The sequence below is a fragment of the Schistocerca gregaria genome, chromosome 5 (assembly GCF_023897955.1).
Source record: "Schistocerca gregaria isolate iqSchGreg1 chromosome 5, iqSchGreg1.2, whole genome shotgun sequence".
NCBI lineage: Eukaryota > Metazoa > Arthropoda > Insecta > Orthoptera > Acrididae > Schistocerca > Schistocerca gregaria.
Window position 1 is genome coordinate 417,648,047 of NC_064924.1, and position 22,231 is coordinate 417,670,277.

The 22,231-nt window shown below is 37.9% G+C and overlaps 1 protein-coding gene across 40 annotated transcripts in view; it reads left to right on the forward strand.

Moving 5' to 3' along the window:
* Window positions 1-22,231, forward strand: part of LOC126272746 (transcription factor HNF-4 homolog) — a 594,004-nt gene that overhangs the window by 559,603 nt on the left and 12,170 nt on the right. For 14 of the 40 annotated variants that reach the window (XM_049975824.1, XM_049975811.1, XM_049975844.1 and 11 more), the window contains 5 exons: window positions 4,672-4,766; window positions 6,021-6,154; window positions 9,398-9,550; window positions 15,451-15,571; window positions 21,145-21,264. In XM_049975824.1, the coding sequence (XP_049831781.1) occupies window positions 4,672-4,766; window positions 6,021-6,154; window positions 9,398-9,550; window positions 15,451-15,571; window positions 21,145-21,264 (623 nt within the window). Of the gene's footprint in view, window positions 1-4,671; window positions 4,767-6,020; window positions 6,155-9,397; window positions 9,551-15,450; window positions 15,572-21,114; window positions 21,265-22,231 lie in introns of all 40 variants that reach the window. The other 26 variants (XM_049975819.1, XM_049975838.1, XM_049975808.1 and 23 more) reach the window with 2 other exon arrangements.

Consider the following 22,231-nt stretch of genomic DNA (forward strand, 5'->3'; position numbering starts at 1 on the left):
TCTTGTAGAAATTTCCAACCATATCTGACACTCTTCCCCAGTCCATAGACTGTACTATAAATTTCCTGTTATTTCCAAAACAGTTCCAACAGAAGTGCAGGTTAATCATTAATAAAAGTGATTATCAACAACTGCTAGCTGCCTCCCCTGCGCTTTTCTAAATTCTGTAGCAGCATATAAGGTACCGTAAATGGATCAATAAAATTATAAGCAACATTGGCATCAAGTAGTTGCATTGTCAAGCTCACTAAGTCATTTTAAAAGCAAAATGTATTGGCTTAATTATGTTAGCACAGAGTCAACTCTTACCAAATTTCAGACTAGGGCCTAATAACATTTTTGATATCCTTACCCTCAGCCATGATAGTTGCTAAAGTCACTGAGTAATAATGAATGCCACTCTACATTTGCTATGTTAGCAACCATATGCCTTCTTACTTAAAATGCATACCAACAATAGACACATTATACACATTTTGTTTGACCACCATTACAACTACTGTCTCTGATTTTCTGGAACATCAAAATAAGCAAGTCTGATTTATCAAATATTATTAGTTACATAATTATGTACTGTCTCACTTTATATGATCATTTACTTGTATTATTCTGATCAGTGTCTCAAACAGCTACTGTGAGTGTAAATTGCGTTATCCCGGACTTGGCCTCTATAACATGTACAAACAATGTATTAAAAGTGACTCATTGGACCAAATAAATAAAAATACATAATTTTTGTTACAATCTAGAAAGAATGACAAATCAGCATAGTTCCTGCTGGAGCATCTGAAAGAGTGTGTTGGGGCTTTTTAATGTAAAAAATGGCTTATCAGCTGTTGCAGCACTTCTGTAGTCAGAAGGTCAAGCTACATCCTGGTTGAGGAGCCTGAATATTGGCACGTTGCCAACTCCTATCTCTAGTTATGACATAATTTTGGAAATATTCTGCTGTCTGAGAAACAACACTGTGGAAAGAGAGTAGTAGTTCTTTAAAAACACCTTGTTAATAGAAATTGGGTTACAGCACATATTCTGTAAGGAAACTGACAATGAGCCACAGACACAAGGAGAGTTCAGCAGCAATAAGTAGAGATTTTTGTCACTTAATTAGTGGGGATTTAAGGAGATGGGACCTGGATAAACTGACTAAACCAGAGGTTGTACCGAGTTTCAGGGAGAGCATAAGGGAACAATTGACAGGAATGGGGGAAAGAAATACAGTAGAAGAAGAATGGGTAGCTTTGAGGAATGAAATAGTGAAGGCAGCAGAGGATAAAGTAGGTAAAAAGACGAGGGCTAGTAGAAATCCTTGGATAACAGAAGAGAGACTCAATTTAATTGATGAAAGGAGAAAATATAAAAATGCAGTAAATGAAGCAGGCAGAAAGGAATACAAATGTCTCAAAAATGAGATCTACAGGAAGTGCAAAATGGCTAAGCAGGGATGGCTAGAGGACAAATGTAAGGATGTAGAAGCTTATCTCACTAGGGGTAAGATAGATACTGCTTACAGGAAAGTTAGAGAGAGACCTTTGGAGGTAAGAGAGCCACTTGCATGAATATCAAGAGCTCAGATGAAAACCCAGTACTAAGCAAAGAAGGAAAAGCAGAAAGGTGGAAGGAATACATAGAGGGTCTATACAGGGGCAATGTTCTTGAGGCCAATATTATGGAAATGGAAGAGCGTGTAGATGAAGATGAAATGGGAGATATGATACTGCGTGAAGAGTTTGACAGAGCACTGAAAGACCTGAGTCGAAACAAGGCCCCGGGAGTAGACAACATTCCAATAGTACTACTGACAGCCTTGGGACAGCCAGTCCTGACAAAACTCTACCATCTGGTGAGCAAGATGTATGAGACAGGCGAAATACCCTCAGACTTCAAGAAGAATATAATAATTCCAATCCCAAAGAAAGCAGGTGTTGACAGATGTGAAAATTACCAAACTATCAGTTTAATAAGTCACGGCTGCAAAATACTAACGCGAATTCTTTACAGACGAATGGAAAAGCTGGTAGATGTGGACCTCGTGGAGGATCAGTTTGGATTCCGTAGAATGTTGGAACACGTGAGGCAATACTGACCGTACGACTTATCTTAGAAGAAAGATTAAAGAAAGGCAAACATACGTTTCTAGCATTTGTAGACAGAGAGAAAGCTGTTGACAATGTTGACTGGAATACTCTCTTTCATATTCTAAAGGTGGCAGGGGTAAAATACAGGGAGCGAAAGGCTATTTACAATTTGTACAGAAATCAGGTGGCATTTGTAAGAGTCGAGGGGCATGAAAGGGAAGCAGTGGTTGGGAAGGGAGTGAGACAGGGTTGTAGCCTCTCCCCTATGTTGTTCAATCTGTATATTGAGCAAGCAGTAAAGGAAACAAAAGAAAAGTTCGGAGTAGGTATTAAAATCCATGGAGAAGAAATTAAAACTTTGAGGTTTGCCGATGACATTGTAATTCTGTCAGATACTGCAAAGGACTGGGTAGAGCAATTGCACGGAATGGACAGTGTCTTGAAAGGAGGATATAAAATGAACATCAACAAAAGCAAAACGAGGATAATGGAATGTAGTCGAATTAAGTCGGGTGATGCTGAGGTAATTAGATTAGGAAACGAGACACTTAAAGCAGTAAAGGAGTTTTGCTATTTGGGGAGCAAAATAACTGATGATGGTCGAAGTAGAGAGGATATAAAATGTAGACTGGTAATGGCAAGGAAAGCGTTTCTGAAGAAAAGAAATTTGTTAACATCGAGTATAGATTTAAGTGTCACGAAGTCGTTTCTGAAAGTATTTGTATGGAGTGGAGGCATGTATGGAAGTGAAGCATGGATGATAAATAGTTTGGACAAGAAGAGAATAGAAGCTTTCGAGATGTGGTGCTACAGAAGAATGCTGAATATTAGATGGGTAGATCACATAACTAATGAGGAGGTATTGAATAGAATTGGGGAGAAGAGGAGTTTGTGGCACAACTTGACTAGAAGAAGGGATCGGCAGTTTCCCACAGAAGAGAGGGAAGAGAAAAAGCAACATGTCAATAGCTCATGGCAAAATTGAGAACACATTTTGATTGATCGAAGCAGTGTTTCATACATATATATGTGGACAAACAGTACTGATCTTGCTGAGTGGGTGAGTTCTGTAAAAACTGCTTGGATTCCCAAGACGAAAGTGTGACATGGTATTATGTTTTTTCCAGTATTATTGAATGTTGGAGTAAATGCTGTTTTACTGTGGGAGGCTACATTTTATTTGAATACACATGAAACTTCGGTTTATTTTAAATTTTGTAGCCCTCTAATTTATAAAGTGTTTTCAGATTGTCCATGTAACTAAATACCTTTCAGTAGTAGTTCTTCATCCTCACATTACGCTGCTATCTAATAAAATAAGAAATATGTAGCTTGACTTTTTGATAGTTAATTCATAAACTGAAATTTGTTAGTAAAATGTTTCCATTGAAAGAAATTATTGCTTGTTAAATGTGCTTACCTGCTTTCAATAGTTGTGTATTCATTTTTAAGACAGTATTATTAGATATGTATTAGGAGTTGCTGGTTCATTGAATCAGGTTTTCACACATAATGGATGACAAATAATCATTGAAAGATTGAAAGTATTCCATTATTATTAATATGTTTTTTTTTTTTACATTGCCTTGATACTTTTTATTACTTATTACTTTTCCGTAAAGTGTTCATTATTCTGAAAGTTACATATTTTATTGTCATGACACATTCTGTTGACCTGTCTGATTAGTTCCCTGAAAGTTTTATTAGTTACTGTAGTGAGTTACCCCAGACAACGTGTCTGCTTTGATATAAAAGCTATTAGTTCTAAGTTGTGGTGTGATGAAGTTAGTTATCCACTGCAGCCATCTTTGAGTTTTAGGATCTCAGTAATTTCTTATGCGTGCAGGTAGAAAGGTGGTGGTGGTGGTGGTGGTGGTGGTGGTGGTGGTGGTGGTGGTGGTAACATGTCCTCATTCCCAATTCAACTTTCTTAATTTTTCTGTGTTGGAGTTGTAGGAAATAGTTTACAGAAGTTGCCATAAACTACAGTTAGCAGTTCATGAAACTGCTGATCGAACTACCAACAAATTGCGTGCTTCAGATTTGTTAGCCTTACTATATGGTAGGCATAATTTCTTACAGTGTACTGTGGATAAAATGTGTCGCAAGAGATCTTTACTTAATCTCTATTGTGCAATGCTTAAGCAACAATCATTATTTTTGCTGGCTAGGTCATCTGGCCTCTTCAGATTTAATAGTCTAGATCTTTCTAGCATATCCCACAGTTACATGTTTCTGAGGACATATGATGGTTTTCAGCATGTTTCATCCAGTGAATTCATAATCATTAATTTCAGCTCTTGCTATATAGAAACCTAGTTCCTTCAGATAACCTCTTTCCCTAGGTGGATTCTTTTCAAGCAGATGTTTTGCAATTACTAATTTTCTCTTTTGTCTTGGGTCCTGGATTCACAGGAATCAACATATACAAATTCAGAAATGAAAATGATTTGTACAGAGCTGCCATTTTTATGCCTTTTGACCAGGAAGTGTTAAAGCTAAACGCAAGAAATGTCTTACAGTGGCCAATGTGGAAATACCCCTATTAAACACACTATGTCAGTAACTAACTTGTAATTCCTTGTAATTGCAGATTCAGTCGCAGCTGTGTAGTTGACAAGGATAAAAGAAACCAGTGTCGTTACTGCCGTCTACGCAAATGTTTTAAAGCTGGAATGAAGAAGGAAGGTAATTTTGACAGAAACATTGCTTCCATTGGTTTGTCAAACTTAACCATTCTGTACTTATTTAACAGATTGCATAGAACATATTTAGCAATTTTTGTAATCAACAGAAAATAATTATGAGGGTTGGAACTTAAATAGTGGCAACTATGTATTCTCAACCGATACAAGAGAGTTACTTGTTTGCTCCAGTTACTGTCCTTGAGAGTAGTCACCAGCATGGTGTTGAACTTTTTGCCAGCGATGTGGAACACGTAGTATACCGTTAGCAGAGCCTGTTCTGTTGATGGTGCGAATGTGGAGTGGTCTAGTGCCTGTCGAATCTCTGGAACAGTTCTGAAGTGAATGCCACCATCAGTGCACAGTATTACTGCTCGTTTTTGGAGCATCACCTGCGACCAGCTTTGTGAAAGAAGCGGCGACAATTTCTGCACAACCTACGCACCCATTTTGCACGACAATATGCGGGCGCATACAGCACAAGCTATGGTGGGTCTGTTTGGTCGATGCAACTGGGAAGTGCTGTACTGTCAATCATACTCACTGGACTTAAGTCCTTGTGACTCATTTGATTCTGAAGATGAAGGAACCACTTTGTAGCATTTGCTTCAGAACTTTCCAGAGATTTGACGGTCAGTAGATTGCTCCTTTTGCACCATCAACAGAACAGGCTCTGTTAACGGTATACTATGTCTTTACATCGCTGGCAAAAGGCCCTACACAATGCTGTGGACTACTTTGAAGGACAGTAACAGGTGCAAACATGTAACTCTTTTGTATCAGTTGTGAATAAATGATTCCCACTATTTAAGTTCCAACCCTCGTATTTTCTACGCACTTTACTTTCTTTAAGCTTTTTGTCTTCTGTACACTTCACATCTAATATAAAAATATTTGCTACTGCTGCTGAAAATAATTCTGCAGTTAGGCTCATTAGAATTTATCAGTGGTACAAAGTGCCAGCAATTTTGTATGTTCAGTCAGTTTTAAAATCATATTCTGCTGAAAGTGAGTCAATGAGAAGCTTTCAGAACTAGCACTGTCATCCTTGTTGCAAGTATCTAGTAATTGGAAATGAGCCATGGACAAGTTAAAACTGTTAGTTAGTCCATCAGTCTTGCTCTAGCGGATCAGCTGGTGAAAACGCCACCTAGAAAAGGCAAGTTTGAGTTCTGGTTCAGCATATAGAATGAGTCATCATCATCACAACATTTACATTGAAAGAAGCAAGGTATAAAATTTTTGTCTCAAATTACAGCTGTCCAAAATGAGCGTGACAGGATAAGCTGCCGCCGAACAAGCCTGGAGGAGCATACAACAGGAAATGGGTTGTCACCAGCATCACTTCTTAATGCAGAACTGTTATCACGCCAAGTAGGAGCTGCTCTGGAGGTGAGTCAGCAAGTAAAACATGCTCAGTAATATTACAAGTGTACCTGTGTGCTTAACTTTCTCTCTCTTTAAATTTTTATTAGAGGAGCCCTGTTCATTCCTGTTATTGGTAACTCTAAAAAACATACTTCTCATGGAGAAAACTAACACTCTGCTAAAGTAGAATGCATAATTAAGTTTCTTAAACAGATTTTGATTGTAGTTTTGTTACAGGGGCATTGCTTCATAAGCGAAAGAAGAATGGCAAAAAAATGTTTCGTCTCTTCTTTTTAGTTATCGAGATAAAACTGTTTTTTTTTTAATTTAAAAAAATTTTCTTGGTCTGCTCTTCCTCAGTGAGAAATCTAGACTGTACAACTATTCTGACAAGTATTACAATTAAATTATTATTTCCTGTTGTTTATGCACTGAACTATTTTAGGTAGTCAGAAGAAACTTCTATACACAACAAAGTTTTGTTATTTGGTCATTCAAGAAGAAAACCTACTGAAGTATTACATCCTACTTATAAGTCCAAACTTGGTTATTCATGTGGTAGTTAAAAAGATGACTCTGCTAATATCCTTCTTACTCCATGAGTAGTTATTGCATTTAAAATATTCTCATAGTTTGTGAAATAAAGTATACTTTGGAAAACGTTTGTCCGTCCATAACTGTCGGTTTCTGGGCCCCTTATAGTCAAATCCAAATAATAAGAAATAATGTGAACATTAGAAGAAAGCACAGATAGATTTGGATCATGAAAAAAAATGTGGTGTAAGTGATAGCTCGAAGGAGGGTAGACCAGAAAATGTATATCACACATTTAACATTGCATGCTGATTAAGCATGAGTCTTCTCAGTTCATTGTTATCCCAAAATGAATAATATGCAAAGCCAATAACAAACATTGCCATCATATTTTTTAAAAATCAAATTCTGCATGTATGAACTTGAAGAATCCAAAACACTGTAAGTCACATAATTCGGCACTGTCACATGAAACAAAAACCTGCAGTGCCATAATAAACAACTGTATTGCTGGCTCACATTAGCTGCCAGTTTTGTGTGTTTGCATTACTAATTTATGATGATAAATGAAGCTGGTGGTGATCTAGTGAATCAAAACTGGTCATTAAGTAAAGAACAATGTTTTGAGCAAAGACTGTTTCCAATTCCCCAAGATCTTGAACACCAGGATGCTGTATTATTCAGTTTGATTGTCACACCTCATTGCAGTATTTTTGTATCATTTCTTTGCTGGAACCGTCTTGAGCAAGTTTTACACTATGTGATCAAAAGTATCCGGACACCCCCAAAAACATGCATTTTTCATATTAGGTGCATTATGCTGTCACCTACTGCTGGGTACTCCATGTCAGCGACCTCAGTAGTCATTAGGTATAGTGAGAGCAGAATAGGGTGCTCTGCAGAACTCAGACTTCGAATGTGGTTAGATGAGCAGGTGTCACTTGTGTCATATGCTCATATGTGGGATTTGCACACTCCTAATGTCCCTGGGTCCACTGTTTTTGATGTGACAGTGAAGTGGACACCTGAAGGGACATGTACAGCAAAAACGTGTACGGGCTGACCTCATATGTTAGCTGACAGAGACCGCTGACACTTGAAGAGGCTCATAATGTGTAATAGGCAGACACCTATCCAGACCATCACACATGAATTCCAAACTGCATCAGAATGCACTGCAAGTACTATGTCAGATAGGTGGGAGGTGAGAAAACTTGGATTTCATCCTCGAGTGGCTGCCCATAAGCCACACACAAAACTGGTAAATGCCAAACGACACCTCCTTGGTGTAAGGAGCGTAAACACTGGACAATTGAACAGTGGAAAAATGTGTGTGGAGTGACGAATCACGGTATGCAATGTGGTGATCCAATGGCAAGGTGTGGGTATGGCGAATTCCTGGTGAACATCATCTGCCAGCGTGTGTAACGCTAACAGTAAAATTTGGAACAGTAGTGTTCTGGTGTGGTTGCGGTTTTCATGGAGGGGGCTTGCACCTGTTGATGTTATGCGCACAACCACAGCACAGACCTACATTGATATTTTAAGCACCTTCTTGCTTTCCATGGTTGAAGAGCAATTCGGGGATGGCAATTGCATCTTTTAACACAGTCAAGCACCTTTTCACAATGCATGGCCTGTGGCGAAGTGGTTACACGACAATAATGTCAATGTAATCATTTGGCCTGCAGTGTGTCCAGACCTGAATCCTATAGAACAACTTTGGTATGTTTTGGAACACTGACTCGTGCCAGGTCTCACCGAAAGACATCGATACCTCTCCTCAATGCAGCACTCTGTAAAGAATGGGCTGCCATTCCCGAAGAAAACTTCCAGCACCTGATTGAACTTATGCTGCAAGAGTGGAAGCTGTCATCAAGGCTAAGAATGGGCCAACACCATTTTGAATTCCAGCATTACCAATGGAGGGTGCCACAAACTTTTAAATTGGTCTCAACCAGGTGACTGGATACTTTTGATCACATAGTGTACATCTGAAAGAGAATCCACTATCACAGTGAATAATCATTCCTGACACCACTTTGTATGTATAAATTATGTCCCATGTCCATCATAATATCTTTTTGGCTAACAGAACAGTGTCCACAAACTTTCATTGTGAAATTAACAAAATTGTTTCAAATAGTGCAACAGTGCCAGAGTCATAATTAGAGATTTTATTGTGTTGTCAAAGATTCTGACCTTAATGATTTGATATCATACTGGCATCAATACTGGGGGGAAATTTCATTTGGGCCAGAATGTAACATCAGTCCTCTGTGAAGTAGATATTTTTGTGACTATTGCTTTTATATATTGCAGAAATAGTCTGTAATATTTTTCAAATTTTTCAGGAACTGTTGTACTTGGTTTGAAATTCAATACAAGAAACACAAGCTCTGGTTTCATAACTCTTTTTAGATAACTTTGTGTCCTAATAATACCAAAAAATAAACCAAATATACATGACATCAGTGTTTCCATTGTAGCCAGTTGACTGACCTTTCTGAATAAAATATGTCTTCCACTGCTTCTATTCGCCAAATAATGCCAAATAGAGGTTTATTAAAGATGATATCAGCTATAAATGTAAAGAATCTTAATTAGATGGAGCTAGCACTAATAGCTTTTATATACAAAATAGTGGCTTTTAGGTCTGTGCTTGACTTACATTGTTTTTTGGTTTTTGTTAGTCTCTTCTGTACAACTCAGTTATTTTTTCTCTTTCTGTAGCAAATTAGCACCCCAGATGCAAACTTCAATCTCGCAAACAAGCAGCTTGCTAATATCAATGATGTCTGTGACTCAATGAAGCAGCAGCTATTGGTGCTTGTAGAATGGGCAAAGTACATAAATGCTTTCACAGAATTGCCTTTGGATGATCAGGTAAGAAATATGACTTTTGCATTACTTTCAACTAACCCACACACAACTAAAATGTAGGGCATTAACACACTGAAACTTACAGTTGTGCTATGCCTGAAATAATACTTCTAAAAAAATGTTTAGGCAGTTCATTTCCACAGAAAAATTAGTATAAAGCTATTCATTTTATTTAGAAGCATCTTCCTATAGATTGCATAAGTAATGGAATGTATTATGTAACTTCCTTCATAGGACTGTAATAAAGCAAAAAGTTTGCAGCAGTTATAATGAAACCAACAGAAAATTTCTATGTCAACAGTATTTCAAAAAGAAAAGTGTGACATTTTCTTAATTCTCTGGACTAGAATTACATGGAGTGAGACTAAAACATGTTGATCAGGTTTTTTTCTCCTGCTGCTCTGCATTCCCATTTTTCTCTCCTATGATTTATACAGATTAAATAAGTTTTCAGTAAAAATTACAACCAGTATTGGTACACTTTCAGAAATTAAGTTTTTTGTGTAACTTGCTGACATAAGTATCTACTACGGTAGCTGTTACGATACATTCTACTTCCACGATCTAATCCAGGGAAAGTTTTGTAATTAAAATGTACAGTTACTAATACTTCATTTATAATTATGTAATTTTGGATATAGAGAAATCATGATTATAAGCTAGTATTTGATTTTTAATAACGTTACATATTCACAAAATTGTGTCAACTTATTTCTTATTAAAACAATAATTTGAATGGTAAGGTTTTCAATGTTATAAACATTTGAAAGTAAATTAGGCCTTTAATATTAAACAGTTACATTAAGTGAGACACCTTTTGGGGTCAAAATTTTTAATGCCCAAGACCAAATGAGAACTTAATAATAAAATGTTTTTATACCAAATTTTTGTATTGTGGTAACAAACAACATGTACATTATATTGTAAACAATAAAGATCTGAAAAATTCAGCTCTTAAAAGTATCTTGAAATTTATCTACTTGCTTTTTCAGAAGATGAATTTGCTCAAAACTTGATTGCCACATGCTCCTGAAGGGGGAAATAGTGTTGTAAAAATTACTTCGTTTTTAAATGAATATTACTGGATTTTGAATGGTGGTAATATGTTCAATAAAATTAAAGTAAATTTAAAGCAAAGAAGTGGACAGTTATGGAAATAAGATTCATTAATCAAACTTTCCATTTCTTAAAGGTTCCTCAGTACATTGGAGTGTGTGCTATTACTGAAGGAGTAAATTTGAAAACTCTATTTTGCTTCAAAGTTAAATGTTACTTTAAGGTTTCATGATTTTTAAAAAGCTTTTAGATGATCCTGAATATTAGTCATAAACATTACATGCTGTCCACATCCGTATAGCACATCAATGTATTATGTCATACCTTCAGTGAATATTTTATATTGTACACTGCAGATAGAAGAGTGGTATGTTTATAATTTGTTTTGCTATCCCCGTTCTTTTGAAATAGAAAATTTGGAGCATTGTTTCGGCGTTGTTACAGGTTGCCTTCACTCCAGTTTAGTCACATCTGGTCACCCATCACACATCCTTTATACATATCTCAACTGGCTATATGCAAGGGGTACACAAAAATTTGGAAATACTAAAATTACAACTCACTAAATGCCTAATACGGTTTTGGAAGACCTTTGATATTTAGAACAGCTTCCAGTAGTCTCAGAATGGTTAAATACGGGCCCTGTGTGGTTTTAAAGGGGGTCTTGTACCATTCTTCCTGCAAAAACAACAGCAAGTTCAGGTAGTGATGGAGGTGGATAGTCATCATGCACTGCAAAGTAGTCCTTCTATTTTGATCACAATCCTCTTATTTTTGTCAAGAGTCCTCTTCAGTGACCATGTATCATGATCATGCTACACTCTTTTGTCTGTGTTGTAATGTAGCAGATGATGATTTTCCACTTTCTCTGTGTGCTTTATAAATCTTCCATGCAGTGCCCCTTTAAACAAACAACACTTCAGCTACCTTGGTTATGGAAGCCTCCACCACACGAGCACAATAAATTTACTCATATTCAAATACCCTTACCCCGACACAACATACTCATACTAAACAGAACACTGTTCTGAGCGTGACTGACACTTGCAACATATAGAGGACTTTGCAAGGTGCCGTTTGTGGTTAAGTACAGCAGCACAACCTGCAGCCTTGTCTAGTTCTTGCATTAGTTTTCAATCATGTATTTCTTATGGTGTTTCCATGTTTTTGTCCAACCACAGTAAACAAATCATTTGACATTTCTTCTGGAATGTCATTATTTTCACTATTCATTATATTTATTTCTCATTAATTTTTGAATGATAAAAATATACAAAAAACTTCTCTTACTGGTACCATTAGTGGGCCACCTTCCAACCTCAGTGATGAAATCTGATATCCAGCCAACATAGGTTGTTTTGCCTGTTTTGTACTCTTGTTATTTTCAGTTGTTTCTTTTATCACATTTTCATTACATCTTCACATCCTCTTCAGACATTTCTGAATTATTTTGTTTACTTCAACATATTTTGCCATGTTGCTATTACATTTTTCTTAAAATTCTCTGTTTATCTTTAATAGTTGCAATCTGTCATTCGAGTTTTTTCTTTATACCTGCAACATATTTTCCTTTGTTAAATTATTACCTTACCACCTGTCTTTATGATAGCTTATTTATTTTCTAAGATGCTAAATGTGTTACTTAATTTACCTTGGTGTTCTACATTATTATTACACAAATTCTTGTCATGTATATATGACATATTTGCTGATCAGCCCGTTTCTTTCTAACTGTATGTAATTCCTCCCTTTCTTAAGTCCAATTCTTATTTGTTATCTCCAGGCATAATGTGCCAAGGACAAATTGTACCAACTTCTTTGCAAATTATACTAACATTCTGTGTCCATCATTTCTTATATCATATAAAAAGTTTCCCATGGAAAAACTGTTCTGTAATTTTGCCCTTCTTCTTCAGTGAAATTCTCAACTAACAGCATGATGTAGATTTGCCATTATATATCACCTTACATAACTCTTCATAGATACTGCAAAGATCTTCCCTTAATTATCAGTGTTGCAAATATTAATTTTAAAGCCAGCATTGCTTCCAAGTGCAAACCATTTCACATGCAATGTACATTGACTCCCAATGTTCAAGAAAGAAATCTTCACACACATTGTTAATTACTTGCTTAATTTGCAAATGGTGTCAGAATCTAGGGATAGCAATAACTGCACCGTCTTAGTGCAACTCATTAGATCCTGGGCTGTGGAAATTACATGGCAAAGTGTAACAGCCTGTTTCCAGATCTCGAGGTTTTATTTTCAATCAGTATCAGTCACCACAGAGTCACAAACAGTGTCAGTTTTGACATTGTATCATAAATTAATACAGAACAAATGTATTGTGAAATCATACATTGTCTTCGTAATTTTGACATGTGTAAAAGACATTCATTAACTGTTCATTACCGTTGCGGCATGAGTGATGCATTTGGTTTCAAAAAGAGGATAGTATATATACATAGGAGAAAAATCATGAGATTAGTGACATGCATATATAAAGATGGTGGTAGTATAATATACAAAAGTCATAAAAGGGCAGTGCATTGGTGGAACCATCATTCATACCTAGGTGATTCAAGTGAAGAGGTTTCCAACATGATCATAGCCACACGATGGGAATTAAGACAGTGAGCACAGAATGATAGTTCAAGCTAGATGCAAGGGACATCCCATTTCAGAAATCATTAGGGCACTCAGTATTGTGAGGTGCACATTGTTCAGACAGTGCTGAGAATACCGAATTTCAGGCATTACCTCTCATCTCGGACTGTGAAGTTACAGACAGCCTTTGCTTAGTGACCAAGAGCAGTGGTATTAATGTTTAAAGTTGTCAGTGCAAACAGATGAGGAACAACGATTAAATAACTGCAGAGATAAATGTGGGACATATGACAAACGTATCTGGTACGACCGTGCAGTGAAATCTGGCATTAAGAGGCTACGGCAGCAGATGACCGACACAAGTGCCTGGTTGACAGCATGGCATCACCTGCAGTGCCTCTCCTGTGCTTGTGACCATATCGGTTGGACAGTACTGGAAATCTGTGGCCTGGTCAGAAGAGTCTCGATTTCAGTTGGTATGAGCTGATGGTAGGGTTTGATTGCGGCGCAGGCCGCACAAAGTTGTGGACTCGAGTTGTCAACAAGGCACTCAAACTGGCGGTGGCTCCATGATGATGTGTGCTGTTTTTTACAGGGTCCTCTGATCCAATTGAACTGATTGTTGACTGGAAATCATTATCGTTGGCCACTTGGAGACCATTTGCTGCCATTTGTGGACTTCATGTTCCCAAACAATGATGTCATTTCACAGGACCATAGTCATTTGGGATCGGTTGGAAGAATATTCTGGACAGTATGAGTGAATGATTTGACCACCCAGATCACCGATATTAATCACTTTGAACATTTATGGGACATAATCGAGAGGTCAGTTTGTGCACGAGATCCTGCACCAGCAACACTTGCATAATTATGGATGGCTATAGAGGCGGCACGACTCAATACTTCAGCAGGGGCTTCCAACAACTTGTTGAGTCCATGCCACATAGGGTTGTTGCACTATGCCAGGCAAAAAGAGGTCCATAACAATGTTACTGGATATCCCATGACCTTTGTCACTTCAGTGTACATTGTGTATTGTTCCAGCAGGTTTCCCCAGAGTTCTATAAATCAAGCTAGTATATAGGTGAATACAGTCTTTAAATTTTTTCCATCATTTCCATGTAAAGGATATTTCTGACATGTGTAAATTCTTTGAGATTCATGAAAATTACTTTTAATGAGAATATTGTAAAAATAGTGTAAATATTTCCAGTGTTACTGACTCTTCCATTGATACCATAATCAGTTATTCATTGTAAATCAGTAAGAATATAAATAGTGGCTTTTGTCTTGAGTAACTTTAAAGTGACATTGCGAGATAAGAATGAGTGATGATATTCTGTTTTATATTCTTTTACTGTCATTTGTTCGAAGACAAATTTTCATGGTATAATACCATAGCATATGTAACTATTGATAGATAAATGGTGAAATAGATGTATGTCAAAGTTTCATCCAAATGCTAAAAAACGTAATCAACATCCAAAATCATAAATTAAACACTTCAAAAATGAAAATAAGTTCGTACATGGCCAAAAATCAGGTGATGGATGGCTAGTTTTCTGCAGCTGAGAGAAATTCTATCCGGCATCGATTTCTTAAGAGATCTTCTACCTCCTCATTAGAATGGAAACACAATTCTGCCTATACTGGAGTATTTTCCAAAGAATATCCTTTGTTGACCTATAAAACAATTCCTTCAATATCTCCAATGTTGGTTTTTATTGTCTTCTTTACACTGAAGGCTATAGCTGAATTTCTTGATTGACCTCCTCTTTGAAAACCAGAAGAACTGATTTTAATTGTATTTGGACTTCGTGTTCTTTATACACTTCTGATAACACTACTGTATCCATTTTGATGTTCTGTGACTCTTTTTTTAACTCTATTACTCTTGTTACCTAAAAACACATCTGGTTTAGGCCTATCGTAAAAATAAAAATCATGGTGCATTCCTTTTTATGTAATTATTTTACTTGAAAAAATATTCAGATTTGCAATCTTAGCATTTATGTTCCATATTCAGTTGTAAAAGCTTGATAGTAATTTTTGTCACTAAGAAATAATATGCAGAAATGAGTTGTCATAGTTCTCTTCCTTCAAACATCAGAATATTTTCCTCATATGTAGTCAAAATCAGAATAATTCCTATGAAAGTAGTTTTATTTGCCAGTATCTGAGCATTATTCAAATAGTACTCTACATAATTAAATGTGTGCGTTTTGAACTTTAACAGGTGGCATTACTAAGGGCACATGCTGGTGAACATCTCCTGCTTGGTCTTGCAAGACGGTCAATGCATCTAAAAGATGTTCTCTTACTTGGAAACAATTGTATAATTACTAGGCATTGTCCAGGTAAGCATCACAGCGTATGTTCATACATAATGCTATTGTGCAGGAAAAAAATGAAACTTTCTGCTATATTTTGCATGTTAAATGTTGTTAAACTTAATTGTTTATAGAAAAAGGTTCACAAAGAAATAGTCGTTGGTTGTGTTAAAAGAAAAATAGGTAGTGTCTTTTGTTCTGTGTATTTAGAGTAGTGCATTTAAAACTGTCTTAGGGTTGTGAAAGTTTATCTTAAAGTTTGATGTAACATAATAAAATATTCATGCAGTATCAATCTTCAGTCCCAGCTGCTGTGCAATCTGTAACCAGACGTTGTAATGTCCATAACTATTGTTACAGGCTACAATGAAAAGCTTGGAATGCAAATAAGTGCAAAGTAAAAAAAGCTTTCAGAAACAGAAATGGCTTTCATTATAGTAACAGAGCTATCAGATACTGAATCATGAAATTTTAGAATGGTACTTGTGTTGTGAATTTGCCCATCCCCTGCATAGTAGTGGCATGTGACCAACTGTCCTCTAAATAAAAACTGTTCCTGGCTTCTTGACTATAGGTACTCAAAGTTAAACTCGCTGTACTAATTTCAAGTACAGCAATGATGACATTTTTGGTACTAAACTCTGAAAGAAACATAACAATCAAGAATTTTCACTTTACAGCTGAATAGCTTCTAAGAACATCACTGGCCTCTCAGCTTACATGCAATTAAATGTACATGTGGTGTCCATTCCATCATCTTTGTGATCATGCTAATGTGTGTGGCTCTAGTTTCCCCATTGCTTTTGAACTTAAGAACTACAAATCATTCAGTTCCTTGGTTTGCAGATCATACATAAGAGTACTTTTTTCTGGTGCTCCACCTGTTTCCTGCTGACTGTCTTGTAAAAAGCATATATGAAACATTACCACCATTGGCACTGTGTAGTTGTGATGTGATTAGACCTTTTCTTCGCAGTACTAGTTCCTAATGGAACACCAAAACACAAAATCCTGTAGAAGCAATTGTGAAGGAAAAATGAAGGTGAATGATTACAGTACGACACAATTTTCCTCCTGGAATTGTTTCAGCCTACAGCAAAGTGCCACCCTTTAGAAATTTCCAAGAATTTCATCTTACATACACCTCATTAACTACACATATTTAGACATTCACATTATGTTTTCATAAGTAGCTCATCTACCAATCTACTTAAGAGAGCATACTTTGGTCAGGATGCCTACTGCTGCATTGGATAACTGCATTATTTGATCTTGGGAAAAATTTCACAGTCTACGGACCATTATTTCTGCTCAGTGAACATACTACCAACAACACAATGGTGTGAAAGGTTTGAAGCAGTCCACATGTTGTAATATTGGTTGGGAAAATTGCAACACAGCGGAAGAATTACCAGGAATAAATGTCAGTTAAGTGCTCATAAATATTGTACTGAGCCATGGATACTTATGACTAACAGAACAATAAAATAGTGTGTGTTCATATTAATACAAATTGAAACTACATAATTCAAAAAGAATACCACAACTTTAGGAATTTAAAACTCTGCAACGACAAAAGGCAGAGCTATGCACTATCTGTCGGTGAATGAAGGGAGCTATAAAGTTTCATTTAGTTGTAAATTTGTTCGCTTGAGGCGCTGTTAACTAGGCATCAGCGTCAGTTGCTGCTAAGATGGCGACCGCTCAACAGAAAGCTTTTTGTGTTCTTGAGTACCTCAGAAGTGAATCGATGACAGTTGTTCAGCGTGCATTTCGAACGAAGTATGGTGTTAAACTTCCTGACAGGTGGTGTATTAAACGTTGGTATAAACAGTTTACAGAGAATGGGTGTTTGTGCAAAGGGAAAAGTTCTGGACGGCCGAGAACGAGTGATGAAAATGTAACACGCATCCAGCAAGCATTTGTTCGTAGCCCAGGAAAATCGGCTCGCAGAGCTAGCAGAGAGCTGCAAATTCCACAATCAACTGTATAGAGAGTCCTACGAAAAAGGTTAGTTATGAAATCTTATCGTCTGAAATTGGTTCAAGCACTGTCTGCAGCTGATAAGATTAAAAGAATCGATTTCTGTGATTTTATCCTTGCTCAAATGGAAACAGATGAATCTTTCATTTCAAAGATTGTGTTTAGTGATGAAGCAACTTTCCACACTAACGGGAAAGTCAACCGTCACAATGTCTGTATATGGGGCACTGAGAATCCGCGGGAAACAACTCAGTATGAACGTGACTCGCCTAAGGTGAACGTTTTCTGTGCCATTTCAGCCAATAAAGTTTTTGGTCCCTTTTCCTTCGAAGGTGCTACTGTAACTGGACTACAGTATCTGAAGATGTTAGAGAATTGGCTGTTCCCTCAGCTCGAACAAGAAGCACAACAATTCATATTTCAGCAGGATGGAGCGCCACCACATTGGCACTTATCTGTCCGTAACTACCTGAACGTCAACTACCCGAGGCGATGGATCGGCCGCCAGGCAGCCCGTGACAGAGTACTTCATCACTGGCCTCCAAGAAGCCCTGGTCTTACCCCCTGCGATTTTTTCTCATGGGGGTATGTTAAGGATATGGTGTTTCGGCCACCTCTCCCAGCCACCATTGATGATTTGAAACGAGAAATAACAGCAGCTATCCAAACTGTTACGCCTGATACGCGATAGAGAGTGTGGAACAAGTTGGAGTATCGGGTTGATATTGCTCGAGTGTCTGGAGGGGGCCATATTGAACATCTCTGAACTTGTTTTTGAGTGAAAAAAACCTTTTTAAATACTCTTTGTAATGATGTATAATAGAAGGTTATATTATGTTTCTTTCATTAAATACACATTTTTGAAGTTGTGGTATTCTTTTTGAATCACCCTGTACAATAACATTTTATTCTTTTGGTGTTACAGTAACTAAAATCATAATGCATTTGTAGAAAGTCTGCACAAATATGAACATTTTCATCCTGTATTTGTGTTTGTCATCTTTCCTGCCCATTGTACTAGAGATAGTGTAATTATTATTCTTACTATTATTATTGTAGTAGTAGTAGTAGTAGTAGTAGTAGTAGTAGTAGTAGTAGTAGTAGTAGTAGTACTGTTGCTAGCAACATAAGGGGTTAATGTAGAAAAGAACAAAGCAAAAGCAGAAGAAGTTCTTTCATATTTCAAAAGTTTTCTTTTAAGTAAGAAATTGGAGGACAAAAGAAATAATCACATCCATAATTAATGCTGTCTTGCAAAGGTGTAATATCTTAAATGACAATTATATTTTAGATTAATTAAGAACAAAAAGTTTGAATAAAGGATATCCAGGATATCTATGCAACACCGTTAATAACATAAAGGAAATCTCAATAAAGATAACTTTTTTACTCATGATTGTCATGCAGCACTGTGGTGGGCTTGCAAGTGTTGCAATATATGATACTGAAGAAAGCAGTCCAGTCGCTTCAAATGATTTACTTATTATCAATAATTGGCTTTAATTACACAATAATTGTCATCAAAGTAGCATATCTACAATAAAATGTAAACATTTAATGTTCGTATGAAACTGCTTCACTTACTGGTGATTAGTCTCTGATCAACATCAGTTGTGAATGATAAATAAATCCATTCAGCAATTTTAATAATGTTCTGCAAGTGATAGCAGAAATAATTGCTAGGAAGTGAGAAACGTTTCCAAGCCCTCAGAATTGCCTAGCAAGTGAAACAATAAAACTGGCTACCCCAACATCTCATGAAAGCAACATCTAATTGAGATGAAAAGTTTCTAATTTTGTGGTATCTGTTCCACTTTCCTCCAAAGCTTAGGGTTCTTAAGAATCTGACTAATATAGATTTAAGGAAACAAAGTTATTAAAGCCATTGCAGCCTCATTTCCAACTGCAGAGCAGATGTTAATATTGCTCAGAAGTTTTCTTCTGTTTTTGCTTTTCATAGTTTTACGTAGATGGTCAGCCCAGCTTTCTACTGCTGCTTCACTTTCTCCATTCCTTCAATGTTCTTCATGAATCTTTGAGCCTATATATGTAGCCCTTTTCCTTGGTAGTTACCAGTAGCTGTTGGATGTGTTGCTGCTTGTTAGCATGTGTTACTGCATGCTTGTTATGACCACAGATCTCTATTGCTGTCACATGCACATTATTCAGAACAACTTTTGTACTGAAGTTAGTTAGGTGCATATTTTCCCCTGTATTTATATGTTGCATCATATTCATCTTTAACTGTAATGCTTCATTAATACAAAATATAAATAAAAAATTAAATTTTGTGTCTGTACTTAATGTTGTATGTTTCACAAAATCTAAAAGATACATTTCAGTTTAACATAATTTCATTTGCCATTAGATGGAAGAGTCCGTCAGTTTAAAATCTGTACAAGAGAGATTTCTAAATAGAAAGAAGGTAACTAACAAACAGTGGAAATGCCAGGTTCCAATATCAGAAAAAGATAAGATTGCTATTTACCATAAAGATAACATGTTAAGTTGCAGGCAGGAACAATTAAAAGGTACTTACACATAAGCTTTCAGCCACAGCCTTCATCAGAAAAAGAGAAACCCACACCATACATTCACACAAGGAAGCACACGTCATGCACGTGACTGCCAACTCCAGCTGCTCACACCTGAAAAGTGTCGTGTTTTCCTTTTTTGTTGATCAAACTGTGGCTGAAAGCTTATGTGTAAGTATCTTTTAATTGTGCCTGTTGCTAACTTAGCATGTTACCTTTACGGTAAGTACCAATATCTTCTCCTATGTTGTTCAAGGTAACAAGAAAATTCCTTAAGACATAATGACAATTTTCTTTTAAGTTTCCTAATGAGGAGCAACAGACATGTCATGTAGTTTAAGCAGGGAATGCAGTATTTTATCAGTTGGAAACTTATTGGATTACTGTTACATTCAAATTTTACATAAATCTTAGATTTATGTTCTGTACCCCCCCCCCCCCCCCTCCCTTTTTTCTAATAGTAAAAATGATGTAACTGAGGGCTTTGAGGGAAGAAAGGCTGTTATATATGATGTTACAGCGTACAAAAAGTTTTATTCGTGATCTTGAGAGGTTTCTTTGATGTACTAAAATATGGAAGAATATAAGATTCATCTTTGCGGAATAACTACAGAATAAAAACAAAAGATCTGAAATAATCAGTGAGACTTTCGTGCAATATGTTACCTTCTTACGTTAATTTGAGAATGCAAATTTTCCCTCATGTTGAATTATTTTGGATTCAGTTCTTAAGGGACAGCCTAATAAAACAGTTATCTCTGAGACTATGGGTATGCAACTGTGCATGCTATCTGTACTACCATAATTAAAAATATTGTCCCTTTCTTACACAGTAAAATGTAGAGCTTACTTTGATTTTACTGAAAAAAATCATTTATCTCTAGTAGAGAAATGTTCTTAAGACTCTGGAGCACATCATCATATCCCACCTTCAATATTCCTTTAGATCTCTTTCATTTCTGCTGCAATAATAAGTGTGGGAACATGCTTAATTGGCTGTTCATATTGCTTGCTTGTGGTGGGAGCTGGGCTGGCAAATACATGATGCAACAGGTCATTTTAAAGAAGCGGGCGTATCACCAGATGTGGACATCAGCCGTGTTGGAGACCGTGTCATGGATGAGCTTGTGAAACCCTTCAGCGAGGTCCAGATTGATGACACAGAATTTGCGTGCCTCAAGGCGATTGTCTTCTTTGATCCAAGTGAGTACTTACTTTGTTTTGTTAAGTATGTAAATAATAAATTAATACTTCAGAATGTTTCAACCTCATGGAGCAAATTTGTAGCCTTGGAAATTCCCCGCCTCCTCCCTTCCCCCCTCTCGTCCCTTCCCCCCCTCTCGTCCCTTCCCCCCCTCTCGTCCCTTCCCCCCTCTCGTCCCTTCCCCCCTCTCGTCCCTTCCCCCCCTCTCGTCCCTTCCCCCCCTCTCGTCCCTTCCCCCCCTCTCGTCCCTCCCCCCCCTCTCGTCCCTCCCCCCCTCTCGTCCCTTCCCCCCCTCTCGTCCCTTCCCCCCCTCTCGTCCCTTCCCCCCCTCTCGTCCCTTCCCCCCCTCTCGTCCCTTCCCCCCCTCTCGTCCCTTCCCCCCCCCTCTCGTCCCTTCCACCCCCCTCTCGTCCCTTCCACCCCCCTCTCGTCCCTTCCACCCCCCTCTCGTCCCTTCCACCCCCCTCTCGTCCCTTCCACCCCCCTCTCGTCCCTTCCACCCCCCTCTCGTCCCTTCCACCCCCCTCTCGTCCCTTCCACCCCCCTCTCGTCCCTTCCACCCCCCTCTCGTCCCTTCCACCCCCCTCTCGTCCCTTCCACCCCCCTCTCGTCCCTTCCCCCCCCTCTCGTCCCTTCCCCCCCCTCTCGTCCCTTCCCCCCCCTCTCGTCCCTTCCACCCCCCTCTCGTCCCTTCCACCCCCCTCTCGTCCCTTCCACCCCCCTCTCGTCCCTTCCACCCCCCTCTCGTCCCTTCCACCCCCCTCTCGTCCCTTCCACCCCCCTCTCGTCCCTTCCACCCCCCTCTCGTCCCTTCCACCCCCCTCTCGTCCCTTCCACCCCCCTCTCGTCCCTTCCACCCCCCTCTCGTCCCTTCCACCCCCCTCTCGTCCCTTCCACCCCCCTCTCGTCCCTTCCACCCCCCTCTCGTCCCTTCCACCCCCCTCTCGTCCCTTCCACCCCCCTCTC